Below are 25,427 nucleotides of genomic sequence, written 5' to 3'. Positions count from 1 at the left end.
CAGCTTTGCAAAAGAGGTTATCCAAGTGATCAGTTAATGTAGGTAAAGGCACTCAACCTCACTGGTCATCAGGGATATGCAAATTGAAACCCCAGTGTGACACCACTGCACACCCACCAGAGTGACAAGAATGGAAAAGACTAAAAATGCCAGTGTCCGCTGTTGTGAGTGTAAATCAGTTCAACCAGTTTGGAAACCCGTAGAATTATCTTCTCTCTCTCTCTCTCCTATCTTATATCTAACATAAATGCTCCTTGCATTAGTCCACAAAAGACATGGACAGAAATGTTCATGGAAGCAGTATTCATAGTAACCCCAAACTGGAAAAGACTTCAATGCCCACCAACTCTAAAATGGTTAAATAAATTGTGGTATATTTACATAAAAAATTTGATACAGCCACAAGAATGAATGAACTACAGCCATATGCAGTAATAGGACCAAATCTCACAATCACGGTGTGGAGTAAATAAAGCCGGACAGAAAAGTATGCAGACTATATGTGTGTATTTATATGGCTAGGCAAAAGTGATCTGTGGTATTGGGAGTAAGGGTAGGGTTGCCCAGCTGGGGAGTGACGAAAAGGGGATTCGGGGGCAACTGGTAATACGCTCTTTCTTGATCTGGGTACTGGTTACCCCGTTGGGTTTTGTTTGTAAAAATTTGTTGATCTATACACTTAAGATTGTTGCACTTTTCGGTATTTAAGTTTTACTTTAATTAAAAGTTAAAATATTGCCAGTAAAAATCCAGTTATTAATTTTTTTTTAAGTTTAAAAGCTAAGTAGTCACTGCTGACATTTAACAACTGCCTGAGCTAGTGTGAGTCCAGACCAATACACAGGATCCTTCTATTAGTTGTTCTGTTTGGTTTCAGATCAGGATCAGGTAGTCAAAGTTAGTCATTGCTAGTTACCCAGGTTTTTGTCTTCAGTCCATCTCAGTAGATGACATTAGTTTTCTCTCTGGTGATCTCACTGAGCCACTTGCTCTTGTTTAGTCTCAGTTACTTTCTTCTTTGGAGAGTGTCACTAACATCTGTTTGTTTTTTGATTAGGGCTGACAGCAGTGAATGTCTATCCAGTACCCAGTCAACTCACTTCTCTAGAACTTTCCCGGTGAGTGTGTCTCATGAGAGTGGTGCTTGTTTGATTATTAATATTTAAGAGTTAGATGTGGATACTTTGGTAGTTTTGAGGTATAAGAGATCTAATACACTGAAATATTTGGGTAGCCTAGAGAAGGGAGAAAGGATGAGTGGAGGAATACTTTTAATTGCCATACCATCTATTTCAAGGGAAGGTCCTCTTGAAACAGAAAGGTGCCTGTGAATTACTCATTCTTAAAGTCTGGGAAATTATTTATTTATTTATTTATTTATTTATTTATTTAATTTTATTTTTTTTTAAGATTTTATTTATTTATTTGACAGAGAAAGAGAGAGTTCACAAGCAGGGGGAGAGGCAGAGGAAGAGGGAGAAGCAGGCTCCCGGCTGAGCAGGGAGCCCGATGCGGGGCTCGATCCCAGGACCCTGGGATCATGACCTGAGCCGAAGGCAGCCGCTTAACCGACTGAGCCACCCAGGCACCCCAAAGTCTGGGAATTTAGAATGAGATGCAAACAAAGAAGAACTTTTATCTCCTTCATGGTAGTGATTTCCTTCTTGCTGATTAAATTCAGATAATTCTTGGTTTTTATTGCCTTATTTTTAAATTTTTATTCTCTTATTTTTTTTGGTATTCTTATGATCCGTGTTGGTCTGATGGTCAGAGTGATATTAATTATATTCAGGATTTTATTACTTCCATTGGTGGTCAAGAACAAATATAACTGAGGTTTGCTTTCTTTCCTTTTTTTTTTTAAACGCTGTTGGGCATTGAGGATTCGGTGGTTGAGTTTTATAGCCTAGTGGAGAGTTTGACAACCAAACAAGCAGTTACAGGGTAGCTTCTTAAATGCTGTGATTATAGAGTGATAGAGCAGGTAGAAAGTGGATGGGGTCCTATATGGTCAGTATCAGAGATTAAATGAGATCCTAAATGCAAAATATTAGTATGGTGCCTGGCATAAAATAGTCTTTTTTTTTTTTTAAGAAGATGTTTTTCTTTTCTTTTTTTTTTTTAAGATTTTTTATTTATTTTTTGACAGAGAGGGACAGCGAGAGAGGGAACACAGGCAGGGGGAGTGGGAGAGGGAGAAGCAGGCTTCATGCGCAGCAGGGAGCCCGACGCGGGGCTCGATCCCAGGACCCTGGGATCATGACTTGAGCCAAAGGCAGACGTTTAACGACTGAGCCACCCAGGCGCCCCTGGCATAAAATAGTCTTTCAGGAAATATTAACTGTTAGAGCCAGGTTTCTTTTTGTTGTTGTTACTTTGTTACCATTATTATTAAGCTGTTGTTCTAGATTCCCCTCCATCCATTTCTTTCTGTCATATCTTCTCAGCAAAACCCCAGCATGGGTCAGTACTAAGATTTACCTTCTCCTCTGGGCTTGATCATTGCTAAAGAAAATCATATGGACATCACTGTAAAGTCACAGTTTCCAACCTCATCTGGAGCTTATCAGTCTCTTCTCTTGTCACGTCCTTCCAGTGTCCTGGGTATCTGCTCCACATTGCTCAGCTTCCCTCAGCTGCACCGCCCCCCATCTTCCTCACTCCAGAGCTTAGCGTCTCACTTGACTGGGAAAAGAGAGATCATCTTAGGTGATCTCCCTCAGCTTCCTCCCACCTTGCTTAAATGCATGGAGATTCGTATCCATTCTCAGCTGCTTTCCTCTGTTCAAGTCCAGTGCAGCCTCTGGGCCCGGGATGGCATCCGCTTCCCTGCTCCAGACCTTGCTCTGTGAGTCACCACTTCCTCCCCTTCCGGTGTGGTCAGCGTCTTCCTTTTTCTCCATCTGCCCACACTCACACCTCTTCTGTCTTAACAAAGACAGATACTTGCAGCCCCTCTAGGTCCTATCTAGTTCTTCGCATTCCCTTTTTGTCCACATTTCTCAGGATCCTCGGTTCCCATTTGTTTATCCCATCACAGCTTGCTTTCGGTCTTCTCATCTGGAACTTCTCTATATTGACACTGTTAATCCTGCTCTCTTTTCTTCAAGCATGCTTTTTTCTCAGCTGCCTAATATGATCTGATTTTTTTTTTCATGCTGCTTTGACCACTCCTGTCTCCTGCGTGTACTCTTCTTCCTCAGCCAGCCTTTCACAGGTCACTTATTCCGGGTCTGTCCTTACCTGCTGCATTCTCATGTGACAAAGTCTCATTTACTCCAGTGATTTCAGCTACACTTCGGCATCAGCATCACCTGGATCGCCAGCCCAGACCTCTTCTTCCAGCCTCAGACCCATGTGTCTACTTGTGCATTAGGCATTTTTGACCTGCCCATCTCCAAGTACCTCACACATGTGCCAAATGAAACTCCTTATCCACTCCTCCAACCCTAGCTTAGCTTGTTGTCTTGTGTCTGCTTCAGCTTTTGGCATTATTGTAAGATAGTCCTATCAGATGGACACGACTTGTGACTAATATTTCCAACCTTGTTTGGAGTCTACCAGTCCTTTCTTGGGATATGATTTTTCTCCCTGGCTTTCTAGACGAGAAGCCTGAAGGTCATTTTTTATTCTTCCCTCTGCTCTACTCCCATGTCTAATTCATCTCCCAGTTGTTTTGATTTTTGCCTCCTAAATGTTTCTGGAATCCCTCCCCTCCTTTCCATGTGTATTACCACCCATTTAGGCCCATACCATTTCTTGTCTAGAAATCTATAACAGCTTCCTTTTACTAAAAAAGAACCTCAGCTAGACCTCTGAGTATCCCCAGAGTGAGCTGTTGAAGGGGCAACACCGACCGTGTCTCTCCACTGCTTACAAACATTTCAGTGGTCGCCCTGTACCTGCAGGATAAAGTCATAACCTTCTAGACATGATTTAGGTCTCTCCAGGTTTTTTCTACCCCTGGGCTCCATATTTGCTGCTCTGGCGTCACCAGACTGCTTATTATTCCTCACATACATCATGCCATTTCTTTTCTTGTTGCTGCTCTAACTCATGTTGTCACCTCTTGCTTAGTATGTCTTTGTCATCTTGGGTCAGTGTACAGCATTCCTCAGATTCTAACCCAGATGTCATATATCTTGGGGAGCTTGCCCTGATCCTTCACTAGGCTGTTGTAACAGTATCTCCGCATCTCCTACAGCACCTGCTTCTTTCTGCCTCATTATGTGGTCTGTCCATCAGTACATCCTTTGAGCCTTAGCAAAGCTAAGTAGCATCTGAACATAGAATTTCTTGTGCTAAGTATCTGCCGGGTAGTCTGGGTCACGTTGTAAATGACTTGCAGCTTCCGCCACCACTTACCTTCTGTCCCCGCTTCCTCACTTGTATTCACTTGGTTCATTTTCTCTACAATTTCTTTCTCTTCTCCTCCAGTCATTCATTACCTGTTCAAATCCTACTCGTCTTTGAAAGTTTGTTTAGAATGCCACTGCTTTCATTGTCTTTCCTCACCCCATCTCTCTACTCTGTGCTTTCTGTAGTGCTCAGAGCCTCCTCAGGGTCTTCTTTGAGCGGATAGCATAATTGATCCAATATAATACATGTTCGTGTGTTTGTCTCTCTCTGCCTAGCTACAGCATTCATTGAGCACCTACTATATTCCAGGTGGTGTGCTAGGGATGCCTTGGGGAGAGTGCTCCTGTCCTCAAGGAGCTCACAGGCCAGTTAACAGATACCTTACAGACTAGTGAAATGAGTTCCACTTGTCATCTTCAGTGATGCCTTTTAATTATTTTCTGTAGAAACCTGCTAGAGTGTGTCCCTGACTGGGCCTGTGAAGCAAAGAAGATGGAAATATTAGATGTGAGCTATAATCTTCTGACAGAGGTTCCCATGAGGTATGTGTGTGTTAATGGATGTATTATGTATATATATATTAATTTGTGTGTTTGTATGTGTAATTATTTTCCTAGATTTGGGTTGCCTTTCTTTTCTTTTTTTTAAGATTTTATTTATTTGAGAGAGAGACAGAAGGGGAGGGGCAGAGGCAGAGGGAGAAGCAGGGAGCCTGACATGGGGCTCCATCCCAGGACTCTGGGATCATGACCTAAGCCAAAGTCAGATGCTTAATTGAGCCACCCAGGCGCCCCTTGGGTTGCCTTTCAAAGGTATTTTCATTCATTTGTTTGATAAACATTGAGTACTTTCTGAGTGTAGGGCACTGAAGTGCTATAAGGAATACAGTAATGGCTAATGCATAATCTTGGCCTGCATGGAACTGCAGTAAGCAGATAGTTGGGATGACTTGTGCAAAGATAACTGTGATAAAATGTAACAAGAGTTATTGGCATAGGTCAGGGATCTGATTGTGATAATAGATCATTTGTATTGGATAAGTTGTTAGGAACTGAGTAATGTTCTAAGAACCTCACTTTTATTATCTTATTAAAGCTTTAACCACCTTATTAGATAGACGCACTTACTCTCATCTTATAGATGAGGGAATGAAGGCCTGCAGCGGTTAGGTAGTTTGCCCAAGGTCACACTTGACTAGGAAATGATGGGAGCTGACATTTGAGTGTAGTTGTTCTTACTCTGAAGCCCTCACTCTTCATCATTACACTGTATGAATCAGATGTTTTAGAATTTCACAACTTTGAACAATTGGAGAAGCTTCATGAGAGATTTGCATATTTGATTTGACCTTTTACAAGATGGTGAAATTTCTGTATGTGGAAGGGGAAAGAGGGAGGTATCTGGGGTGAGGGAATGGAATATTCAAAAGCACTGAGGTGTGAAATGTGTGGGGGTCACCTAGTGGAGTCTTTAAAATAAACTAGCAGCTTGCAACACAGTAGGTGTGAACACAGCCTTTGGAATCAGACCTTAGTTCAAATTATGATACTATTTCCCACATTTAGTGTGAGAATCAAAGTCCCTTAACTTTTCTGAACTTCATAGTTCAAATGGCCTAGCACATTTTAAACACTAAATAAGTAGTAGTTTTTGTTATAATAAATTTTGTTATTTATTATAGTTAGAGTTGACCCTTGAACAATGTGGGGGTTATGGGTCCCAACCCTTGCACAGTTGAAAATCCACGTGTAACTTTTGACTCCCCCCAAAACTTAACTACTAAGAGCCTACTGTAGACTGGAAGCCTTACTGATTACATAAACAGTCATGTTTTGTATGTTATATGTATTTTATACTCTAAAAGTGAGCTAGAGAAAAGAAAATCTCATTAAGAAAATCATAAGGAAAATACATTTACAGTACTCTACTGCCTTTATTAAAAAAAAAAAATCCACATGTAAATGGACCCACGCAGTTCAAATCCATGTTGTTCAAGGATAAACTGTATTAATAAACTCACTGAATTTTTGATGCTGTCTAGACTTATAATATAAATCAATTTATTCTAGAAATTGCTTTTTTTGTTTAGATCTGTTCTGTGTTGTTTGCTTTCATTAAGTCATCTTTTCCCAAAATGACCTTATAATGACTTCCTGGTGGGTGGTGGGTAAGCATATGGTCATGGCCACTCTGTTGGCTCAGGTGCTTGCCGGTGATGAGACTGTCTAGGATAGGCTTCTGTTAGTTTACTGATTTCAGGGAGATGGTCAAGGGCAGACTAGAAAGAATGATTTAAGGAAGTTTTTCATTTGTTTCTTTGTACTGTTGCCCTTAGAATCCTTAGTAGCTTGAGTCTCAGAAAGCTGATGGCGGGGCACAACCAGGTGCAGAGCCTGCCGGTGCTGGTGGAGCACATCCCTCTCGAGGCGCTGGATATTCAGCATAACCTACTCACCAGGCTGCCAGATACGCTCTTCTCCAAGGCCTTAAAGTAAGTGCCACAGAGTTTTTTTAGAAGAGAGAACCACTGGCGAAACAAACAGTATTGACTTGTCATTGGAGTGACCTTTGGAACTCTATTTACAGTGTTTGCTGCATGGCCCAACTATGGGTGGAGACTTACTTATATGAGTAATTTATATGAAATCAGATAGGGCACTCTTGTATGACGCAGTAGTCTTTAACTCAAAAGTTGAAATAACCATCAAATACTGAAGAAGTTTTAGTGTTGTAAACAATTTCAAGCAGCTTGGGAAATTTCAAACAGGCTTTCATCTCTGAAAATGAATACATTTATGACCTCTTGAAGAAAAATTACAGCATTCGGATAAAGCTTTCTTGGGCAATTTTCAGCTTTTGCATATGGGAGAAAAGGACATATCACTAAAGTTAATTTAGTTTTTGCTTCTTGCTTTACCAGGTTATCATCAAGTTACATTCTTAATGTGCAGTGCTTTTTTACTAGCTACTTTGAAAACTGTGCATTTAAAGGTAACTTTGTTCCAAAAGGTGTTATTTGCGTTCTCATTGTAAATTAACAAATAGTGTGTCTTCCTGCTACTTCCTGTAATCTGGTTTATCTCATGCCTATGTCACCATTAAGTGAAAATTAGTTTTAATTATAGTCTTCTGCAATATTGTCTTCAGTATAGAAATGGAGAAAACAGAGATAAGCATTAGTAATTTAACATAAGGCTATATAGGATACATACAAAAGGCATTTAGCTCACAAGTGTTGAGGGAAATTTTCTTTTTGGAAAGTTTATATGGGATTTTAATGCGGTAACATTTAACTTTTTGATTAACAAGTTTTTGTTAGTAATGCATAACACTGCATTTAGCTCTTTCTTTTTTTTTTTTTAAGAGAGAAGGGGAAGGGTAGAGGGAGAGAGAATCTTAAGCAGACTCCATGCCCAGCATGGAGCCCGTCACAGGGCTTGATCTCACAACCCTGGGATCATGACCTGAGCCAAAATCAAGAGTTGGATGCTTAACCGACTGAACCACCTTCTTTTTTTTTTTTTTTCAAGATTTTATTTTTAAGGAATCTCTACACCCAATGTGGGGATTGAACCCACAACCCCGATATCAAGGGTTAGATGTTTAACTGACTGAGCCACCCAAGTGCCCTCTTTGTTGTTGTTGTTGTTTTTAAGTTTTTATTTTTAAGCAATCTCTACACCTAACATGGGTCTTGAACCCACAGCCCCAGGATCAAGAGTCGCACACGCCACAGACTGAACCAGCCAGGCGCCCCACTGCATTTAGTTCTAATGACAGTCTGAATAAAATTAGTTTACAACCTTAGAATTTGTAGTAAGGAGGCTACTTAGTAGCTATAGCAAACTGTCAATGATATTAATCTAACCCTAACTCTGCACAGAGAACTTGTGGGACATACAAAGATATACACACATACAAACTACCCTCAACAACTAAAAAGCTAATTAGGGATGTGGATCACATAATATGAAGAAGACTTAACACACAACAAGGTTAATAATAATAACTGTCTTTTATTAAGCATGTTCTATATATACCAAACACCATGCTGGGCAAATTTTTAAAATCATACCATATTTTACCTGTTAGATTGGCGGAGATTAAAATGAATTATGATACTCAGTGTTGACAAAGGATTGAGCAAACGGACTTTCTTATATCCTTCTTGTAGAAGGTATAACTTGGTATTGCCTTTCTGGAGTTCAGTTTGACAATATATATACACAAATCTTAAAGATAGATGTATCTTTTTTTTTTTTTTTTTTTTAAAGATTTTATTTTATTTATTTGACAGAGAGAGAGAGAGACAGCTAGAGAGGGAACACAAGCAGGGGGAGCGGGAGAGGGAGAAGCAGGCTCCCGGCCGAGCAGAGAGCCGGATGCGGGGCTCGATCCCAGGACCCTGGGATCATGACCTGAGCCGAAGGCAGACGCTTAACGACTGAGCCACCCAGGCGCCCCAAGATAGATGTATCTTTTGACCCTACAAATTCTGTTTCTGGGAATATAGCCTAAGGGAATAATTAGATAAGGACATAAAGTTGCTCATTATGATGTCTATAATAGCAAATAGTAGCCAACAGCCTGTATGCCCATTATTAGGGGACTTTCAGGGAATTGGCTAAATAAATATGATCCTGTTAAAAGTCAGACAAAAACTTTTCTGAAGGGTGTCTTCACAATTGGGATATTTGTGAACATGACATTCAAAAACACCTTTTCCATGGACAACAGACAGTAAAAGATGAAACTAGGTTAGAATCAGGCCACTGCAGAAGCCTGGGAATACAAGCAAGCCTAAATTCTTTCCTCTCTGCTTGGCTTGCATGAGTTGAATAAAAGGAACTTTGGTTGGGTGGATAGAATCAATTAGAAAAAAAATACCCTGAAGGAAATTACTTGTGTCACAAGTTTGGGAGCATGAAATGGCCGTGTTCCATACTGAGATGGTATGATGGTTAACAAATAACCATAAAGGAAATGGTGATTTGTTGTGTGTTGTGTCAGTCTCAGATACTTGAATGCCTCTGCAAACAGTCTAGAGTCTTTGCCGTCTGCTGGCGCGGGCGAGGAGAGTCTGAGTGCTCTGCAGCTGCTCTACCTGACCAACAACCTCCTGACAGACCAGTGTGTGCCTGTTTTGGTGGGCCACCCACACCTGCGAATCTTGCATCTTGCCAACAACCAGCTACAGACCTTTCCTGCAAGGTAAGCAAATGCAACCATTGTTCATTTCAGACACCCATGTAGGGTGAAATCTGCATTTGCCAGCCTACCTTACAGTTATCTTACTGGGTCCTCTTGCTTTATGTTGAGCAACTTGCTGGTGATTCCACTAGTTGAATGAGAAAATCTGATTGTACCCAGTTGTTAAATATCAGTAACCAGAGAAGTCATAGCTAAAATGCATTTAATTCTTTGTTCTAATTACTTAATAATGGTCTCAATTTTCAACCTATAAAAGTACAAGCTTAAGAAATACATTCTAGGGCGCCTGGGTGGCTCAGTTGGTTGGGCGACTGCCTTCGGCTCAGGTCATGATCCTGGAGTCCCTGGATCGAGTCCCGCATCGGGCTCCCTGCTCGGCGGGGAGTCTGCTTCTCCCTCTGACCCTCCCCCCTCTCATGTGCTCTCTCTCATTCTCTCTCTCTCAAATGAATAAATAAAATCTTTAAAAAAAAAAAAAGAAATACATTCTAAAAACAATTTTTTCTTTCCCTTGTCAGCTCTGTTTTATAATATACTGTTGAGTCCATTAATTTATTCATCATATATATATGGCTATACCCACAAGAAAACATAAGAGAGATGATTAATGCTGTCAAAGTTGTAAACAGTGTCAGTGGAGAAATAAATATCTTCCAAAATATATTTGATAAAAAAAATTTTGGAAAATTTGATGCCAGAAGAATCCACCTATACCATGAAAGTAGTCATTAAAAATCATGTTTCCTTTTTTAAAAAAATAATTTTATCTATTTATTTGAGAGAGAGACAGAGTGAGAGAGAATAAGCAACAGCAAGGTGAGGGGCAGAGGGAGTAGCAGATTCCCTGCTGAGCAGGGAGCCTGATGCAGGGCTCAGTCCCGGAACTCTGGGATCATGACTTGAGCCAAAGGCAGACGCTTAACTGACTGAGCCACCCAAGTGCCCCAAAAATCATGTTTTAAAAAATGAAGACTATAGGGAAATGACATTTGATATAATTTGAGTGAGATTATGTATATCATATAAAATTGTTTGCTGTAATTTGAAATTATATGTTTGATATAATTTGAAAACAAAACTATTTTGATTCTAATTTTATTTAACAGATTTTCTTAGAAATGTGATAAACTTAGAAAAATTCATAGAGATTATAATTTTTGTGAATGTTTATGAAATGAGGTATTTGGAGCTTATAGAAGACAAGCAGGATAAACTTGATTGCTTCTTTCAAAGAATTTGAACAATGGCTTTTAAAGTGGAGGCAGAATCTTGGGGCACCTGGGTGGCTCAGTCAGTTGAGCGTCTGCTTTCAGCTGAGGTCATGATCTCGGGGTCCTGGGATCGAGCCCCACGTCAGGGTTCCTCCTTAGCGGGGAGCGTGCTTCTCTTTCTCTCTCTCTCAAATAAATAAATAAAATCTTAAAAAATAAAATAAAGTGAAGGCAGAATCTTAATTTCAGCATGTGAAAGATCTCTTGAAATCCTATCAGATTAATTCCACTGGCCTCAGATATGTTCCTGTAAAGTGGAAACAACAGACCATTGACAAGTCATACTGGTTTATGAAGCTTTTGGGAAATAGCAGATGGAATGCTCTGAAGCTGATGAATTCTTCCTAATCTGATGACATTCTTTTTTTTTTTAATTATTATTTTTTTTAATCTGATGACATTCTTATTGGAAGCATTAAAAGCAGACTGATACAAAACTTAAAATACAATAAGATTATGAAGACAGCTTAGAAATAAAGCTAAAAAGTAATAGGAGATTACACAAAATTAGAGTACTCTGAATACAGGTAATAAAACTAAATGGAATTTAGGAGCAGTATATTAAAGAAAATGTTTGTTCTATACTGAATCATAAACCCACTGTCATCTCCTGAACAATGTTTAATTACACAGGCACAGTCCAAATCTTCTGTTTCTTTTGGACTACTTTCAGAATCTAGCATAGTTCTGGGTGCTTAGTAAGAGGCTGGTGAGATAGGGATCCTGCATTTCTGGTTACAAATTAGGTCTAAGCAGGGAGTTATAAGTATAAGAGAAAAGCATGAGATTTGGACAGGGGAACACTTTTAAAATGTATTGTTAAGTTAAAAAAAAAGGCAAGTTATTAAACAATATATAACATTTTTTAATTTGAAAAATATAGTTTATTGCATTAAAAAGGACAAGAATACCCTCCACCAGACTGTTAAGAGAGATTATCTGTGGTAGAAGGATTAAAAGATTTTTTTCTGTTTATCTCTACTTTTCAGTTTTTTTTCCAATGAGTATGCATTACTTTTGTAGTAGGAAAGAAAACAGTTCTAATTTACTGAGCTTAGTTATTCAAAAGTATTTATGAATTTTCTAGCAATAGAAATTATTTATGATACATGGAAAGGGTGGGATATAAATTTTATGTAAAACAAATATGCATATGAAAATTCTGAATATGCATCTAATTTAGCCAAAAGAGTAATAGTAATTTGAGATTGGTGGTATTAGTGTTTTATTTATTTTATTTTCCAAACTTTCTTTCCACGTTATAGGAGTTTATTATTTTTATAATTTTTAAATTAATAAATTATAAATAAATCAGAGCAGTTTGTAATAATCTAGATAAAGATGTTAGGCTGTCTGAAGATATTTTGCTTGCTGTGTAGAAAGCTTTGCTTAGTCCCACAAAACAGTGTGACTTGCTTATATCATAGTCCCTGGCACATTGCGGTATGCATAGCAAGCACTCCTGAAATGTTTACTGAAGATGGATTATGTTATGAACAGGTAGCTATAGAAATTTAACATTGAAAGGAATCTTAGAGATGATTTAGTACAACTTGTTTATTTTACAGCTGGGGATGTTGATGCCCACTGACATTAAATTATGCAGTATTTTGCAGCTAGTTAGTGGCCAAGCAAGTACCATAGTCATCTACCAGCCGTGGGCCAGTGCTGATTCAGCCTCTTCCTGTAAGTCAGATCACAGGAAGATGTTCATATCCACAAGATCCAACAGCTGTAGGAGAAGCAAGGGAAGCCTCCACCCTCGAGACCCAGTGAGAGGCAGGTTAGGCTGAGACTCGGGGAGCAGTCACCTTGGGGAGCCGTTCCCTTTGCTGGGGTCTGGCTGTTGGATTCCGACCAGCCCTCTGGCAGCGGGCCAGGCCGCCGCTGCACTCTGGGTGGCTGCTGTCACCCCGGCTTGGCGGCTGCCCGTTGGAGGTGCACCGTGCTATGTGGCTGTTTCTTTTTCAGCAAACTAAATAAATTGGAGCAACTGGAGGAACTGAACCTAAGTGGCAACAAGCTTAAAACCATTCCCACGACCATAGGCAACTGCAAAAGGCTTCACACCCTTGTGGCACACTCCAACAACATCAGCATTTTCCCCGAAATCCTGCAGCTGCCTCAGATCCAGGTACTTTTCTGTGACGGAATGGTGTCCTGCTGGGGAAATGGCGGGTCGTTCTCTTCTTGACAGTTCGGGATCACAACAGATTTAATCGATTCCTGGGAAGAAATTCTTTCCTTTGAGGATATAGTAGGGGACTGAGTGTTAGGAAGTTAAGAATTCGCTGTCTGTGATGTATTTTCTTTTGATTTCCCCATTTTCCTCTCAGTTTGTAGACCTCAGTTGCAATGACTTGACAGAAATCCTGATTCCAGAGGCTCTGCCTGCTACTTTACAAGACCTTGACTTGACCGGAAATACGAATCTGGTTCTGGAACACAAGACGCTGGACACATTTAGGTAGGAAAAATTTTGAAATTGAATCCACATGTGCTCTTAGTTCCACCAGCCATGTGTGGATCTCCTGTAGAGGTGTGTAGGGATCTTGATTAATTAAAGGAAGAGAATGAATCAGGCCATAGAGCCCCTCCGTTCTTTTACTTAATTCAGTTATGGATAGATATTCTATCCAGTAGACAGCCCATTTATATCAGAACTCAGCATCATGGGCCCTGCTCAGCCACACACTGAATATTTTCACATAGACATTTTAGGTGGCACCGATTACATTGCGTTACATCATCTAAGAGATGATGCAAACTCATTCATTGTACCAAGCCTCCATTGTATCAGAATATTTAAGTAGATAGTGGGCTAAGACTTTGAAATCTTTGGATGTGCTCGGTTTTTCATTGAAATGAACAGTACCAATTGCCACAATATTTGGCCCCTATTTCTTCCTCCTACCCTTTTCCTTTCTCCTCCTTGGCCCGTGGGTCAGCACACTACTTTCCTTCATTCTCTCTGGAGATGAATCTTGGTCTGTCAGCAGATGATTTTATAAAAACACATGTTCTTTTGGGATAGTTCTTGTGAAACCCAGAAGCCTGTGTGGTCTCATCTTCCCTTCCTACACTTCCCACAGCCATATCACCACCTTGAAAATTGATCAGAAACCTTTGCCAACCACCGATCCTACAGTTGCATCAAGCTTCTGGAGCCATGGACTGGCTGAGATGGCAGGGCAGAGAAATAAGTGAGTATCTTGGCCATGGAAAGAAATTGAAAAGGCAGCCCCTGACGTCTGATCTGATGTTGAAAGCTGGGCCATATTGATTCCTGTGGGACTTAAACACATCATAGAATGCCAGCGTCAGAGCAGATCCCTCTGAGACCATGGTGCAGTGACACAGAAACAAGATGAATGCACAGTCCACAAAATACCGCACACCCCCTCTCACGGCTAAAATGGTGACTGCTGCTTTCTCCTCATGCTCATCATCTTTCCCTATAGATAAGATTTACTGAGATACCCAACCATAGAATGGCCCCACTTTCTGACAGCACCTAATCTTGGTCCACTTCATTAGACCTTCCCCAAAATCACCCACCCAAAGCCCAAATCCTGTAGCGGGTTCTTTCCAGCACGCACTTACCTATTCACCGCAGAGTTCCATGGTGCACGTTCTCCCTTGCTGCAAGGCATGATCAGCCCGACTCAGTCCGCCATAGTTGTGCTCCTGGGGGTCTTTGGCTGAAGGATGTTGACCGTACTAGTCCTTAATCACTACTAAGGGAAAACGCTGAATCTTCCCAGCCTTGGGCAGCACTGCAAAGCGAGTATGTACTGCCCCTGAGTGTGGCTGGATTCCCCCGTTTCTTATGACATCAGCTCTTTCAGGTGCTACTCATTACCTAATACTGTTTTCATGTGTAGATTAGAATTTACTACTGTTTTTTCCACCTTAATTAATACTTTTCAGAGAAGGCTCCCTGGAGAATAACCCTTTAACATAACTTGCTTTGCTGTTGGTTTTGTCCTGTTTGTGTTACAGGCTGTGTGTCTCTGCCCTCGCGGTGGATAACTTTGCGGAAGGGGTGGGCGCTGTGTATGGCATGTTTGACGGGGACCGAAACGAAGAGCTCCCTCGCCTACTCCAGTGCACGATGGCAGATGTGCTTCTGGAAGAAGTACAGCAGTCGACAAATGACACGGTTTTCATGGCTAACACCTTCTTGGTATCTCACAGGTAAGCAGGTGGGTTGAATAATCCCTAACTCAGTTCTACTTTTGGAAAGTAAATCTCACTAAGCCAGAAGGTCAGGGTCTAAATTTATAGGTACAGGACCAAGGTGAGACCTTGATCCTTCTGCTATGACTGCTCTCTGTATCAGCACGGAGGAACGTGGGGACTTTGGTCCTTTATTTATTTATTTTAAGATTTTTATTTGAGAGAAAGAGAAAGCATGAGCAGGGGGAGGGGCAGAGGGAGATGGAGAAGCAGACTCCCCGCTGAGTGCGGAGCCCCATGCAATGCGGGGCTCGATCCCAGGACCCTGAGATCACAACCTGAGCTGAAGGCAGATGCTTTACTGACTGAGCCACTTAGGGGCCTGGGGACTTTGGTCCTTTAAAGAGCCTGTGGAGGGGCGCCTGGGTGGCTCAGTCATTAAGCGTCTGCCTTCGGCTCGGGTCGTGGTTGCAGGGTCCTGGGATCGAGCCCCGCATCGGGCTCCCTGCTCTGCGGGAAGCCTGCTTCTCCCTCTCCCACTCCCCCTGCTTGTGTTCCCTCTCTCGCTGTGTATTTCTCTGTCAAGTAAATAAATAAAATCTTTAAAAAAATAAAAAAAAATAGCAAGCCTGTGGAGCCATCTGTTTTCCCTGTTGACCCCAAGGTTGCTGAGGATCTGGAAAACCCAGAAATCGTGTGTAGAAGGTTGTGTGTGCATAAGTGCATTTGTACATTCAGGGGAAGGAAGATGGTGTAAGCTTTTGTAAGATTCTTCACGAAGAGTCAGTGATCTACAAAAGGTGAAGCACTGATCAGATTCGTGTGTTTAGAATACTTATTATTGGGGATTTACCAATTAATTTTCTCAGCCACTTAAGGGCAAAAACTCTATATAACCAAACTATTGAAAATCTCTTAGTAGCTAATACAGCATGAAGTACACCAGGTGGGCTGTGTGAAGGCCATGCACAACTGAGAGGTTGTAATCTTGTGTCATCGAGGTGAGACGGAATAGCCTGGAGCCCAAGCTGGTATTATCTCTCATTATAACACAAAGCAAAGATGTTGGGAAAGGAGTCTATTTTTCAGTAATAGAATTGAGCTAGGAACTTGGTGAAATAAAGAGTTTGGGAAAGAGAACTCTGTTTATGAAGCACCCCCATGAGCCAGGCAGAAGACCAATCTGTCTTTCTCATACCATATCTTCAATTTTCCAAACAAGCCAAAGAAGTGGGTATTTTATCAGAAAAATATCTTGCTATGGATCTGCAGTGAGCAATTGGCAGAGCTGGAATTTGCAACCAGATCTTTCTCAGAGTATCTGCTCTGTGCTTAGTACTGTGTGCCATGCACTAGAGGATGGATGCCACGTGTATGGGAGATACAGAAAGAAGAGTGTGGTCCTTCTTTCGAGGAACTTACAGCCTAAGTGAGTGGTTCTCAAAGTGGTGTTCTAGGAGCAGCACCCTCAGCATCACTGGGAACTTGTTAGAAGTGCAGATTACTGGGCCCAGCCCCTTACCCACTGCCTCAGAAACTCTGGGGAGGGAGCCCAGCCATCTGGTTTAATGAGCCCTCCAGGTGACTCTGATGTGCTGAAGTTGAAAATGACTGAATGAAAAACAGTCTGTGATCAGACACAGGCAGAAGCCATAGAGAAAGATATATCTTCACTGTCTCCCCCTACCCTCAGCCTGTTTGTAAAATCTCTTCTCAGTCCGCTGAGCGTGGAGGGCACGTCCTATAGTAAGAGCCTGCCTTCAGGTGAACACGGGGCGGCTGGCTCACAGTCACGTGGCAGAGAAACAAGGTAGGCATGGGCATGAAGGACTGCCACTTACTTTGAAAACTTTGTTTTCTTTTTTTTCTAAACAGGAAATTGGGAATGGCTGGCCAGAAGCTGGGCTCCTCTGCTCTCCTTTGTTACATCCGCCCTGACACTGCCGACCCAGCAAGTAGCTTTAGCCTGACTGTAGCCAACGTCGGCACGTGCCAAGCGGTGCTGTGCCGCAGTGGGAAACCAGTGCCCCTCTCGAAAGTCTTCAGCCTGGAGCAGGACCCGGAGGAGGCTCAGAGGGTGAAGGCCCAGAAGGCCATCATAACAGAGGTGAACCTCGCTCTCTACCAGTTACTCCTCTTCCCAAATCTAGGGAATGCTGCCCTGCATACAGGCACTGAGGGTCCATTTTCTTCCTGTCAAGCCTGGTAAATTGTATCCAATCCAGATAGTAGTACTAGAAGAAAATCTAATGAATAGTCAATGACTAACAAAAAGAAAAGACAAATTAGAAATGAAAAATCCTAATTTGTGATCCTTCAGATGTATAGCTAGCATGTAAAATGAATGTAAATGTCTCCCTTGATTAATTTCCAACTCCTCTGGTTTGTTATTCCAAACAGAAGAAGAAAAGATTCTACAGTTTGACATCGCTGTTCTGAAATGCAAAGTTTTAAAATATTTTTACAGTTTATATTATGTATGGCTTAGTATGCTCTGGTGGTTTTGTTTTGTTTTTTAATAACAAAGCATCAGTATCTCTACTGTTTTATAGCTTGTCTCCTTTTTTAGTAATTAGCATCACATTTTTGCTTTCAAAGAGACTTTAGCAATTGCATGTGAACATTGTTTACTGCAAAGCGGAATTCTGCTCAGATGCTTTGCCCATTTTTAATTGTTTCTTTGTTGTTGAGTTTTAAGAGTTCTTTGTGTATTTTGGATACAGGTCCTTATCAGACATGTGTTTTGCACATACTTTCTCCCAGTCCGTGTCTGTCTTTTCACTCCTTTAACAGTGTTGTTTGCAAAGCGTAAGTTTTAGTATGAATTTTTTTAAACATTTCTTTCTTAAGTACGCCCACACCCAGGGTGGAGCTTGAACTCATGACCGTGAGATCAAGAGTCACATGCTCTACTGACTGAGCCACCCAGGCACCCCGAGAAGTTTTTAGTTTGAATGAAGTCCCACTTACCATTTTTTTTCTTTCATGGGTTCATGCTTTTGGTGTTTACAAACTCATTGCCAAACTCAGGGTCACCTAGATTTTCTTCTGTGTTAGCTTCTAGAAGTTTCATGTTTTAATTTAGGTCTGTGATCTGTTTTTAATTAATCTGTGACAGATATAAGCTCAGTGTCTAGAGTCCTTTTTCCTTTTTGCATGTGGATGTCCCGCTGTTGCAGCGTATTCACTGACCAGATGAGTCCTTTCTCCATGGAACTGCCCTTGCTCCTTTGGCAGCCGTCAGTGGGACCGTATTTGTGTGGGTCCGTTTCTGGGCTGTCTGTTCTGTCAGAATTCCACCCAAGGAACACAAAACCAAAAAAAAGTACCATTACAATGTGGGTTGGTATTAAGAAGATTCTGGAATACTGAGGTATTAGTCTCAGGAAGGTCTTTCAGTCAAAACAAATGAAAGATAAAAGATAACTTTGTGTTTGATTAATCTCTTTTTCCAGAATGTAGATAATGTTGTGTTGGTTTTTCTTGGGATGCCGTAGGCAAGCAAGAATTACTCTTAAAATGTCAGTTTAACCTCAGGCGTGTATTGTTTGCTAAGCACTTGACTCCTATTATTTTATTTAATTTTCACAATAATCCCCATGAAAGAAGTGTTTTTATTTCCATTTTACAGATGAGGAAAATAAAACTTAAGAGTTTGTGACAAATTCTGGTAAATGAGAGAGCCAAGATTTTCACCCAGAGAATGACCACAACTCTGAAACAAATACATTGATGGCTTTAGGGGTTTTGTTTGATTTTATCTTGAAAAGAAATCAGTACAAAGTATTTGACAGATGACAGCAAGTTATTCCTTTTCCTCTGAGTTTAGAATTCTATCAGTTGTGACTTGATCTGCTAATCCTTCCTGGTACAGTCCTTACAGATTAGGTAAATTATGCTATGGATTTCAGACTTTACTTTTCTAGACTAAATAGCTGTAGAGATCATTTAATGCTTTAGCTACAAAGATTCTCTTAGCCACTTAGTATCTAACTGAATCTTTTCCGTCCCTACCGTGCCTGTAATGAGAAATCATTTTTAGTGACCCACCTGAGTTTGGGCCTTTGTGAGAATACTGGTGATGGAGAACTAATGACAGTTCTGCTTATTGTTTTTCTAACAGATGTTTCTCTGTTTAAGGACGTGCTGAGGCCTGTACTTCATGTGAGCAAATATCTTTTGAGGTGCAGGTGCTATAAACTTTTAGCCACTTAATTTTAATTGGTTTTAACCTCAGTCCTATGAACTATTTGGTATAATAACCACATGATATTTTGTCCTTTAAGAATTCTGTACATTTCATTTTTGTAAGTCCCCTTAAATTATAGAGATCTGAGGAAAAACCATACGTCTGTTCTCTTTTACTGTAGAGCCCTAGGCATTGTGATCTAAGATAAAAATTGTATGTCATTGTTGCTCGTTTCTCAGAATTTGCATTCTGCTTGTCTCCTAGGACAACAAAGTAAATGGGGTAACCTGCTGTACCCGGATGCTGGGCTGTACATACCTCTATCCTTGGATCCTCCCTAAGCCCCACATATCTGCCACTCCACTTACTATGCAAGATGAGTTGCTGATTCTGGGAAACAAAGCATTGTGGGAACACTTGTCATATCCAGAAGCTGTCAATGCAGTACGCCATGTGCAAGACCCATTAGCAGCTGCCAAGAAGCTGTGCACATTAGCCCAGAGCTATGGTTGTCAGGACAATGTTGGGGCGATGGTGGTTTATTTGAACATCGGTGAGGAAGGGTGCACGTGTGAAATGAATGGGCTCACCCTCCCGGGTCCTGTGGGATTTGCTTCCACCACCATCATCAAGGACCCCCCCAAGCCAACCACTCCTTCCTCCAGTAGTGGCATTGCCTCTGAGTTCAGCAGCGAGATGTCCACCTCAGAGGTGAGCAGTGAGGTGGGGTCCACTGCTTCTGATGAACACAACACTGTCGGGCTGGATGCTGGCTTGCTTCCAAGGCCAGAGAGGCGCTGCAGCCTCCATCCAACACCCACCTCTGGGGTGTTTCAGCGCCAGCCTTCTTGTGCGACTTTCTCAAGTAACCAGTCTGACAATGGCCTCGACAGTGATGACGACCAGCCTGTTGAAGGTGTCATAACAAATGGCAGCAAAGTAGAAGTAGAAGTGGATATCCACTGCTGTAGGGGAAGGGATCTCGAGAACTCTCCCACTCTTATAGAGAATTCTCCTACCCCATGTCCTGAGGAACATGCTAGAGGATCGTTTTTTGGGATCCGAAGACAGAACAGTGTGAATAGTGGCATACTTCTGCCAGTGAGCAAGGACAGGATGGAGTTACAGAAGTCCCCCTCCACTTCCTGTCTGTATGGAAAGAAACTCTCGAACGGCTCTATCGTGCCCCTGCAAGATAGCCTGAACCTCATCGAAGTGGCCACAGAAGCACCCAAGAGGAAAACTGGCTACTTCGCTGCCCCCACTCAGCTGGAGCCAGAGGATCAGTTTGTTGTACCTCGTGACCTGGAAGAAGAAGTGAAAGAGCAAATGAAGCAACAGCAGGAAAGCAGGCCCGAGCCTGAGCCCAACGAAGAGGGTCGGACCGAGCTCCCGGAGGAGTTTGACACGGCTCTGTAACCCTCCCCCAGGAGCCGGAGCGTTAGGGAAGGCTGTGCGCTGTGGGGGTAGGGGTCCTTCCAGAGGCATTGTGCCTCTGCATTTCTAAACCATAGCTGAGGGGGGTAGAACTTGGAGCCAGACATGGTGAGAGCTATCAGGGTCTTGCTCCGGATAAGCTAGTAAACACCATCAGTGTTAAGTTTCACATTTAACCTGCATTGGAATTCCCAGAGTTACTGGGAAGAAAGCAGATGTTGTTCTGTATCAGTCCTACCACCTGCCATTAACCCTTTCTCTCCTAGGATAATTTGAGAATTTGCCTGCCTGGGCAGGAAAGGGACTCTTTCTGTGGAGGAAGTAACTGAAGATTGATTCTCTTTACTTATTGCTGCTGATGGATCTCTGTGACAGAGAAATCACCTTATATCTCAGCCTAACTGATGGGATGTGATGTGACTAGTCACATGGCTTTTCATTCTTCTCTACGAGAATACAGCCTTTCGAAATGATGTTTATTGGAAATGTAGAACCAATCACAGATAATTTATGTATGTAATGTAATGAGAGCACTTTTCATTGACTGTGAACTTTTTATTTTTGAATCTGCACTCGAGCCAATCTTCTTAGAGGCAGCCCAGCACCTTTGTCTGTAGACAGAGTGATCATCAGGTGTTGGAGCATTCTGTGAGGGTACTAGGGAAGGCCCTGGGAAATCTTTGAACTGTTGGAGGGCAGACTGGGAAAGCTCCTGAGAAACCTGGGGGAGTAGGATCTTTGGGGATGAAGATGGGGAAGGAGAGAGGACTAAGACTGCTTCCCCCCCCAATCAGAGAAAGAGAATAACTCCTTGACAAATGTGACACCTGCAAGGAATTGCCCCGCAGATCACAAGAGAAGTGTTTTGGGACTGGCCTCTTCCCATGACATATGATGGAGTTGGCAGCCAGCCTCCTCATGTATAGGGCCAAGGCTGATGCTGCTCGCATCCAAGTAACCTTGAGTGTAGCAGGTGACTCTGCACGGACTGAGGCTGAATGAGAGCAGATGGATGAACGGAGCTCATGGGTTAGACCTGTTCCTTTTCTTACTCTAGAGCAGAGGGATGGTTTTCTAAAGTGTCGGAAATGAGTTGAGTTCACATCTTTAACGTTGAACAGAGTACTCTTCTGAAAACTGCTTATCCACCTCACATGGTTTCGGAGTACTGGGCTCAATTACTAATGGAAGAAAGACTTAATTGAGAAGATCCTAAGCTTACAGAAAACCTGGTTTCCTGTATTTTTGCACATTCCACATAACCCTAGCAAAATACAGTTCCTTCCATGTTTCTGTTCTGTTGCCTTTTCCATTACAAGATTTACTTAGGAAACTAATTCCTACTTAATTCCTATAAAATTTTGACATTGCTTGATTTTACCCAATGGGGAATGTGCTTTGAATTTTTAGAATACTTTCACAATTAAAAAGCAAATAGTGTGGAACCATGAATTTGCTGTATGAGAAACAAAATGTTAAAGATAGGGTTGAGATATATATAGATCTGTCTGTCCATCTATTTATATCTTTGAGGGGGTTTTTGAAGTTTTTGTTAAAGCAATAGTAGAAAACCAGATGACCTGTCTTCAGATGGTTAGTGTCCTCATCTTCTCAGCAGCCCCACATCCGTGTGTGTGTGTGTGTGTGTGTGAGTGAGGTTCACTCTTGGGGGATTCCATACCAGTCCAGTGGCTGTCTGAAGTTCAACCCCTCAAGAATCTGAGTTTGAGTCTCTATATTGTCAGGAAAACTTGACTTCTCTGTATCAAACTATTGGTCAGCTACTAAAAAGTTTTAGAACTCAGGTCTTGATTTGAAGCGGGGAATATAATAGTTCATACAACGTTTAGATGCCATTAGAAAAGGGAACAAATTGTGTGTTGCCCTATTTTTATATGGGGAAATGGGAGGGGGGGATGAAGGAGAAATGAAAATGAAGAAAAAGCCCAAAATATTAGTGATGGGTGATGTGAAACGTCTTGCTTCCGGACAGCAGAACCTTTGAGTCACACAACACTGATGCTGTCTGCAGAAGAAAGTTACTTTGGGAATATACCACTTTCATAGTATAGTTTCTTAAAAATAGTCCTTTATCTCTGTGAACCCTTTTCTTGTCTTCGTTTCCCACTCTCCTTATTGGAACCACCATGAAGCCCGGTTCTGAAATGACTTTACCAAAAGTATTTGCTTTTTTGTCAGAAGAACTCTAAAATTCCAGATGTTCTTTTACATGGTAGATTTATTTTCAGGAAACACTAGGTTGCATTGGAAACCTTTCATATAGGCTTTCATATAGTTAGTACCAAACTATTTTCTGTAACTTCTTTTCATTCATTTCCCTCTATAATTGCTCTGTATTAAAATAGAGGGTAAAAAAGGCCATAGTCCATTAATTACCAAAAATAGCATACAGAACTCTTGACCTATGAGGTCATTTACAGTCGTGTGATCTGATTAGGTTGTCAGGTGGTGAAATCCAGGATTCTCTCTCCAGGTGAATGTAATCTACTTCCCAGGACTTTACCCAGAGGATGTGTTCCCCCGGTGGGTAGAGTACTGTTGATCTCTAGCCCAGAGATTCTGGCCTCTGCGTGATTCTCAGGTCTCTGCGTGTACCTCCCATTTAATAGAGAACTGTAACTAAGAGAAATTTGTGAAAGAATATCACTCCTGCTTCTGGGAGCAGTTCAGGAGTCCCATGGAAGAAAGAAAAATACACGAGTCTTGGCAGCCATGGTATTCTTATTTTTATCCAAATGGATTGGAAATACGTTCGAAAGTTTGAATGCCGCTGTGTCATTACGAGTCTACCCGAGAGTCATTGAATTGGCACTCCTCATACAATTGAGGGCGTTACTATTATACTACTGTAGAGTGTATGTGTGCAATAAGCTGGCGAATTCATTTTCCTGGTGTATGGAAGAGCCAGCACAAGCAGCTTGGTAATCATTGGGTGCTATTAGAGTTGTCTGTAGCCCGTGCTATGTTCCGGGAGGTGGAGCCAGCCGGGTTGGGTTTAGCTACTGAATATCAAACATTGCTCTTCTTCCCATGTAGACCTTCAGCAAAAGCAGGTACTTGGAAGCCACAGGCTCACCTTCTCTATCTACTCAATAATTATTAATGAAGACACCTCCATAAGGGAGCATCTGGCTGTTATGGATAAATGTACCATTTATTAAATAATTAGTCTCCAAGCCATTCAGTGATGCCTGCAGCATCACGAGAGAACTGCGTCGTGTCACTTTTTACTTCCCTCTGGGTGGGGCCTTTTCAGACTCCCCCAGTCTCGGAGGCAAGTTCATCTTTCTCTCCAGTTAGTGACTCTTACCCCATAGTTGGGTAAGCACTTCCTAGATTGAGGAAAGCAGCTACAGTAAATCCTGCTGTTTCTTTCATTTGGTGATCCTTGTATTCTAAATTTCACGCACTTCTCCCAGATGCTATAGGGTTTTCTCTCACTGTTGCCAGTGGATGTCATCCAGACAGTGAGTTCATATCTTATGGTTTTGTGCAATCGTTGTATTGTAGTCCTAAGACTCATTATAGTGTATTTTTGATATTTTTGAAATGTGTTAAATTTTTTAATTCAATAATATGAGCCAGAGCATGTTGCAGCAAATCTATTGTTTGTAAAAAATAACAATAACAATAATAATAAATAAAATAAAATGGAATATCTTTTTCATGGCTTTGTTTTAAAATGGAATACCTGTTATTTTATAAATATTTTGGCATGAAACTGTAATTTCTCTAACTTGTATATAGAATTAGTTTCTTAACCAAAAGTACCTTTAGGATTTTTCTTGCCCCCTCCCTTTTTTTTTTTGTTCGCTTTAGAGGAAGATAACAAATGAAACCACATTCCACGACATTATGAAGCTATGAGTTAAGGCAAGAATAAATATTTTCACCTCTTAAGCTGAAATAGCAATAAAGATTTTTTATGTTAAACATATTCTGACTTGACTTATATGTTTAAATAAATCCAAAGACAGGAAACAGTCCTTATTTGCATGCAGGTTGCTGGCTGACTAGAGGAAACTCAGTTGTAAGTAATTGATGGATCCTAAACCATAGAGCTGATGATGACATAGAAGAGCCAATTGGATAATCTAGTCGTCGTGTTTGTCCTAATATAAGGGTTTGGTGTCAGAACCTCAGATGTAGGAGTGCACTCTGACTCACAAAATACTTAAAATCCAGTTAAGCCTCTAAATTAAATCTTCACCCCACTCCGTCCCCCACCAATTGTCTCCCATAATCTCTGGACTCCCAAGCAAGATCAGGTTTCTCTAAATAAAAGCCAATTGAAATCATTTTGCAGGTTTCCTCCTTATCTAACAGAATGAACATTTTAAAACTTTGGTACATCAGCTGTTCGTTAGCACCTGCATGTGCTGGGCTCAGAGCCACCATCTATGTGCTTTAGTGCCTCAGTTCTCTGAGACACTCCCTCCCCACTCCAGGGCGGCAGAAGTCAAGTCCTCTGAATGTGTTCTCTGCCTCGTGTGATAGTCCCTGGTACAACAAAAGCCAAAAGAATGCGTTAGTCTCTCAGAACATGTTCTGAACATATTGGGTAAGTTTGGTCTCTACTACGTAAAAGATTTGACTAGGGCCACCTGGGTGGTGGGTGGCTCAGTCGGTTAAGTGTCCAACTCTTGATTTTGGGTCAGGTCATGATCTCATAGTCATGAGATCAAGCCCCACATCAGGCTCCACGCTGGGCATGGACTCTACTTAAGATTCTTTCTCTCCCTCTCCCTCTCTTAAAAAAA

General features: G+C 41.4%; 1 protein-coding gene across 3 annotated transcripts in view; it reads left to right on the top strand.

The window, feature by feature from the left end:
• PHLPP2 (PH domain and leucine rich repeat protein phosphatase 2) overlaps nt 1-24,604 on the top strand; it is a 76,089-nt gene extending 51,485 nt beyond the window's left edge. For 2 of the 3 annotated variants that reach the window (XM_036068651.2, XM_036068653.2), the window contains exons 10-19: nt 1,058-1,118; nt 4,806-4,901; nt 6,695-6,850; nt 9,370-9,570; nt 12,813-12,975; nt 13,178-13,308; nt 13,934-14,044; nt 14,844-15,038; nt 16,896-17,127; nt 19,474-24,604. In XM_036068651.2, coding sequence (XP_035924544.1) covers nt 1,058-1,118; nt 4,806-4,901; nt 6,695-6,850; nt 9,370-9,570; nt 12,813-12,975; nt 13,178-13,308; nt 13,934-14,044; nt 14,844-15,038; nt 16,896-17,127; nt 19,474-20,628 — 2,501 coding nt within the window. In that variant the 3' untranslated portion in view covers nt 20,629-24,604. The remainder of the gene's footprint in view (nt 1-1,057; nt 1,119-4,805; nt 4,902-6,694; nt 6,851-9,369; nt 9,571-12,812; nt 12,976-13,177; nt 13,309-13,933; nt 14,045-14,843; nt 15,039-16,895; nt 17,128-19,473) is intronic. The other variant, XM_078063450.1, reaches the window with a different exon arrangement.
• Nucleotides 24,605-25,427: the final 823 nt, after the last annotated feature.

This window comes from Halichoerus grypus, chromosome 15 (genome assembly GCF_964656455.1).
Source record: "Halichoerus grypus chromosome 15, mHalGry1.hap1.1, whole genome shotgun sequence".
Lineage (NCBI taxonomy): Eukaryota > Metazoa > Chordata > Mammalia > Carnivora > Phocidae > Halichoerus > Halichoerus grypus.
The sequence above is the reverse complement of the archived record's forward strand: the minus strand, read 5'-3'. Positions and strand labels throughout refer to the sequence as shown.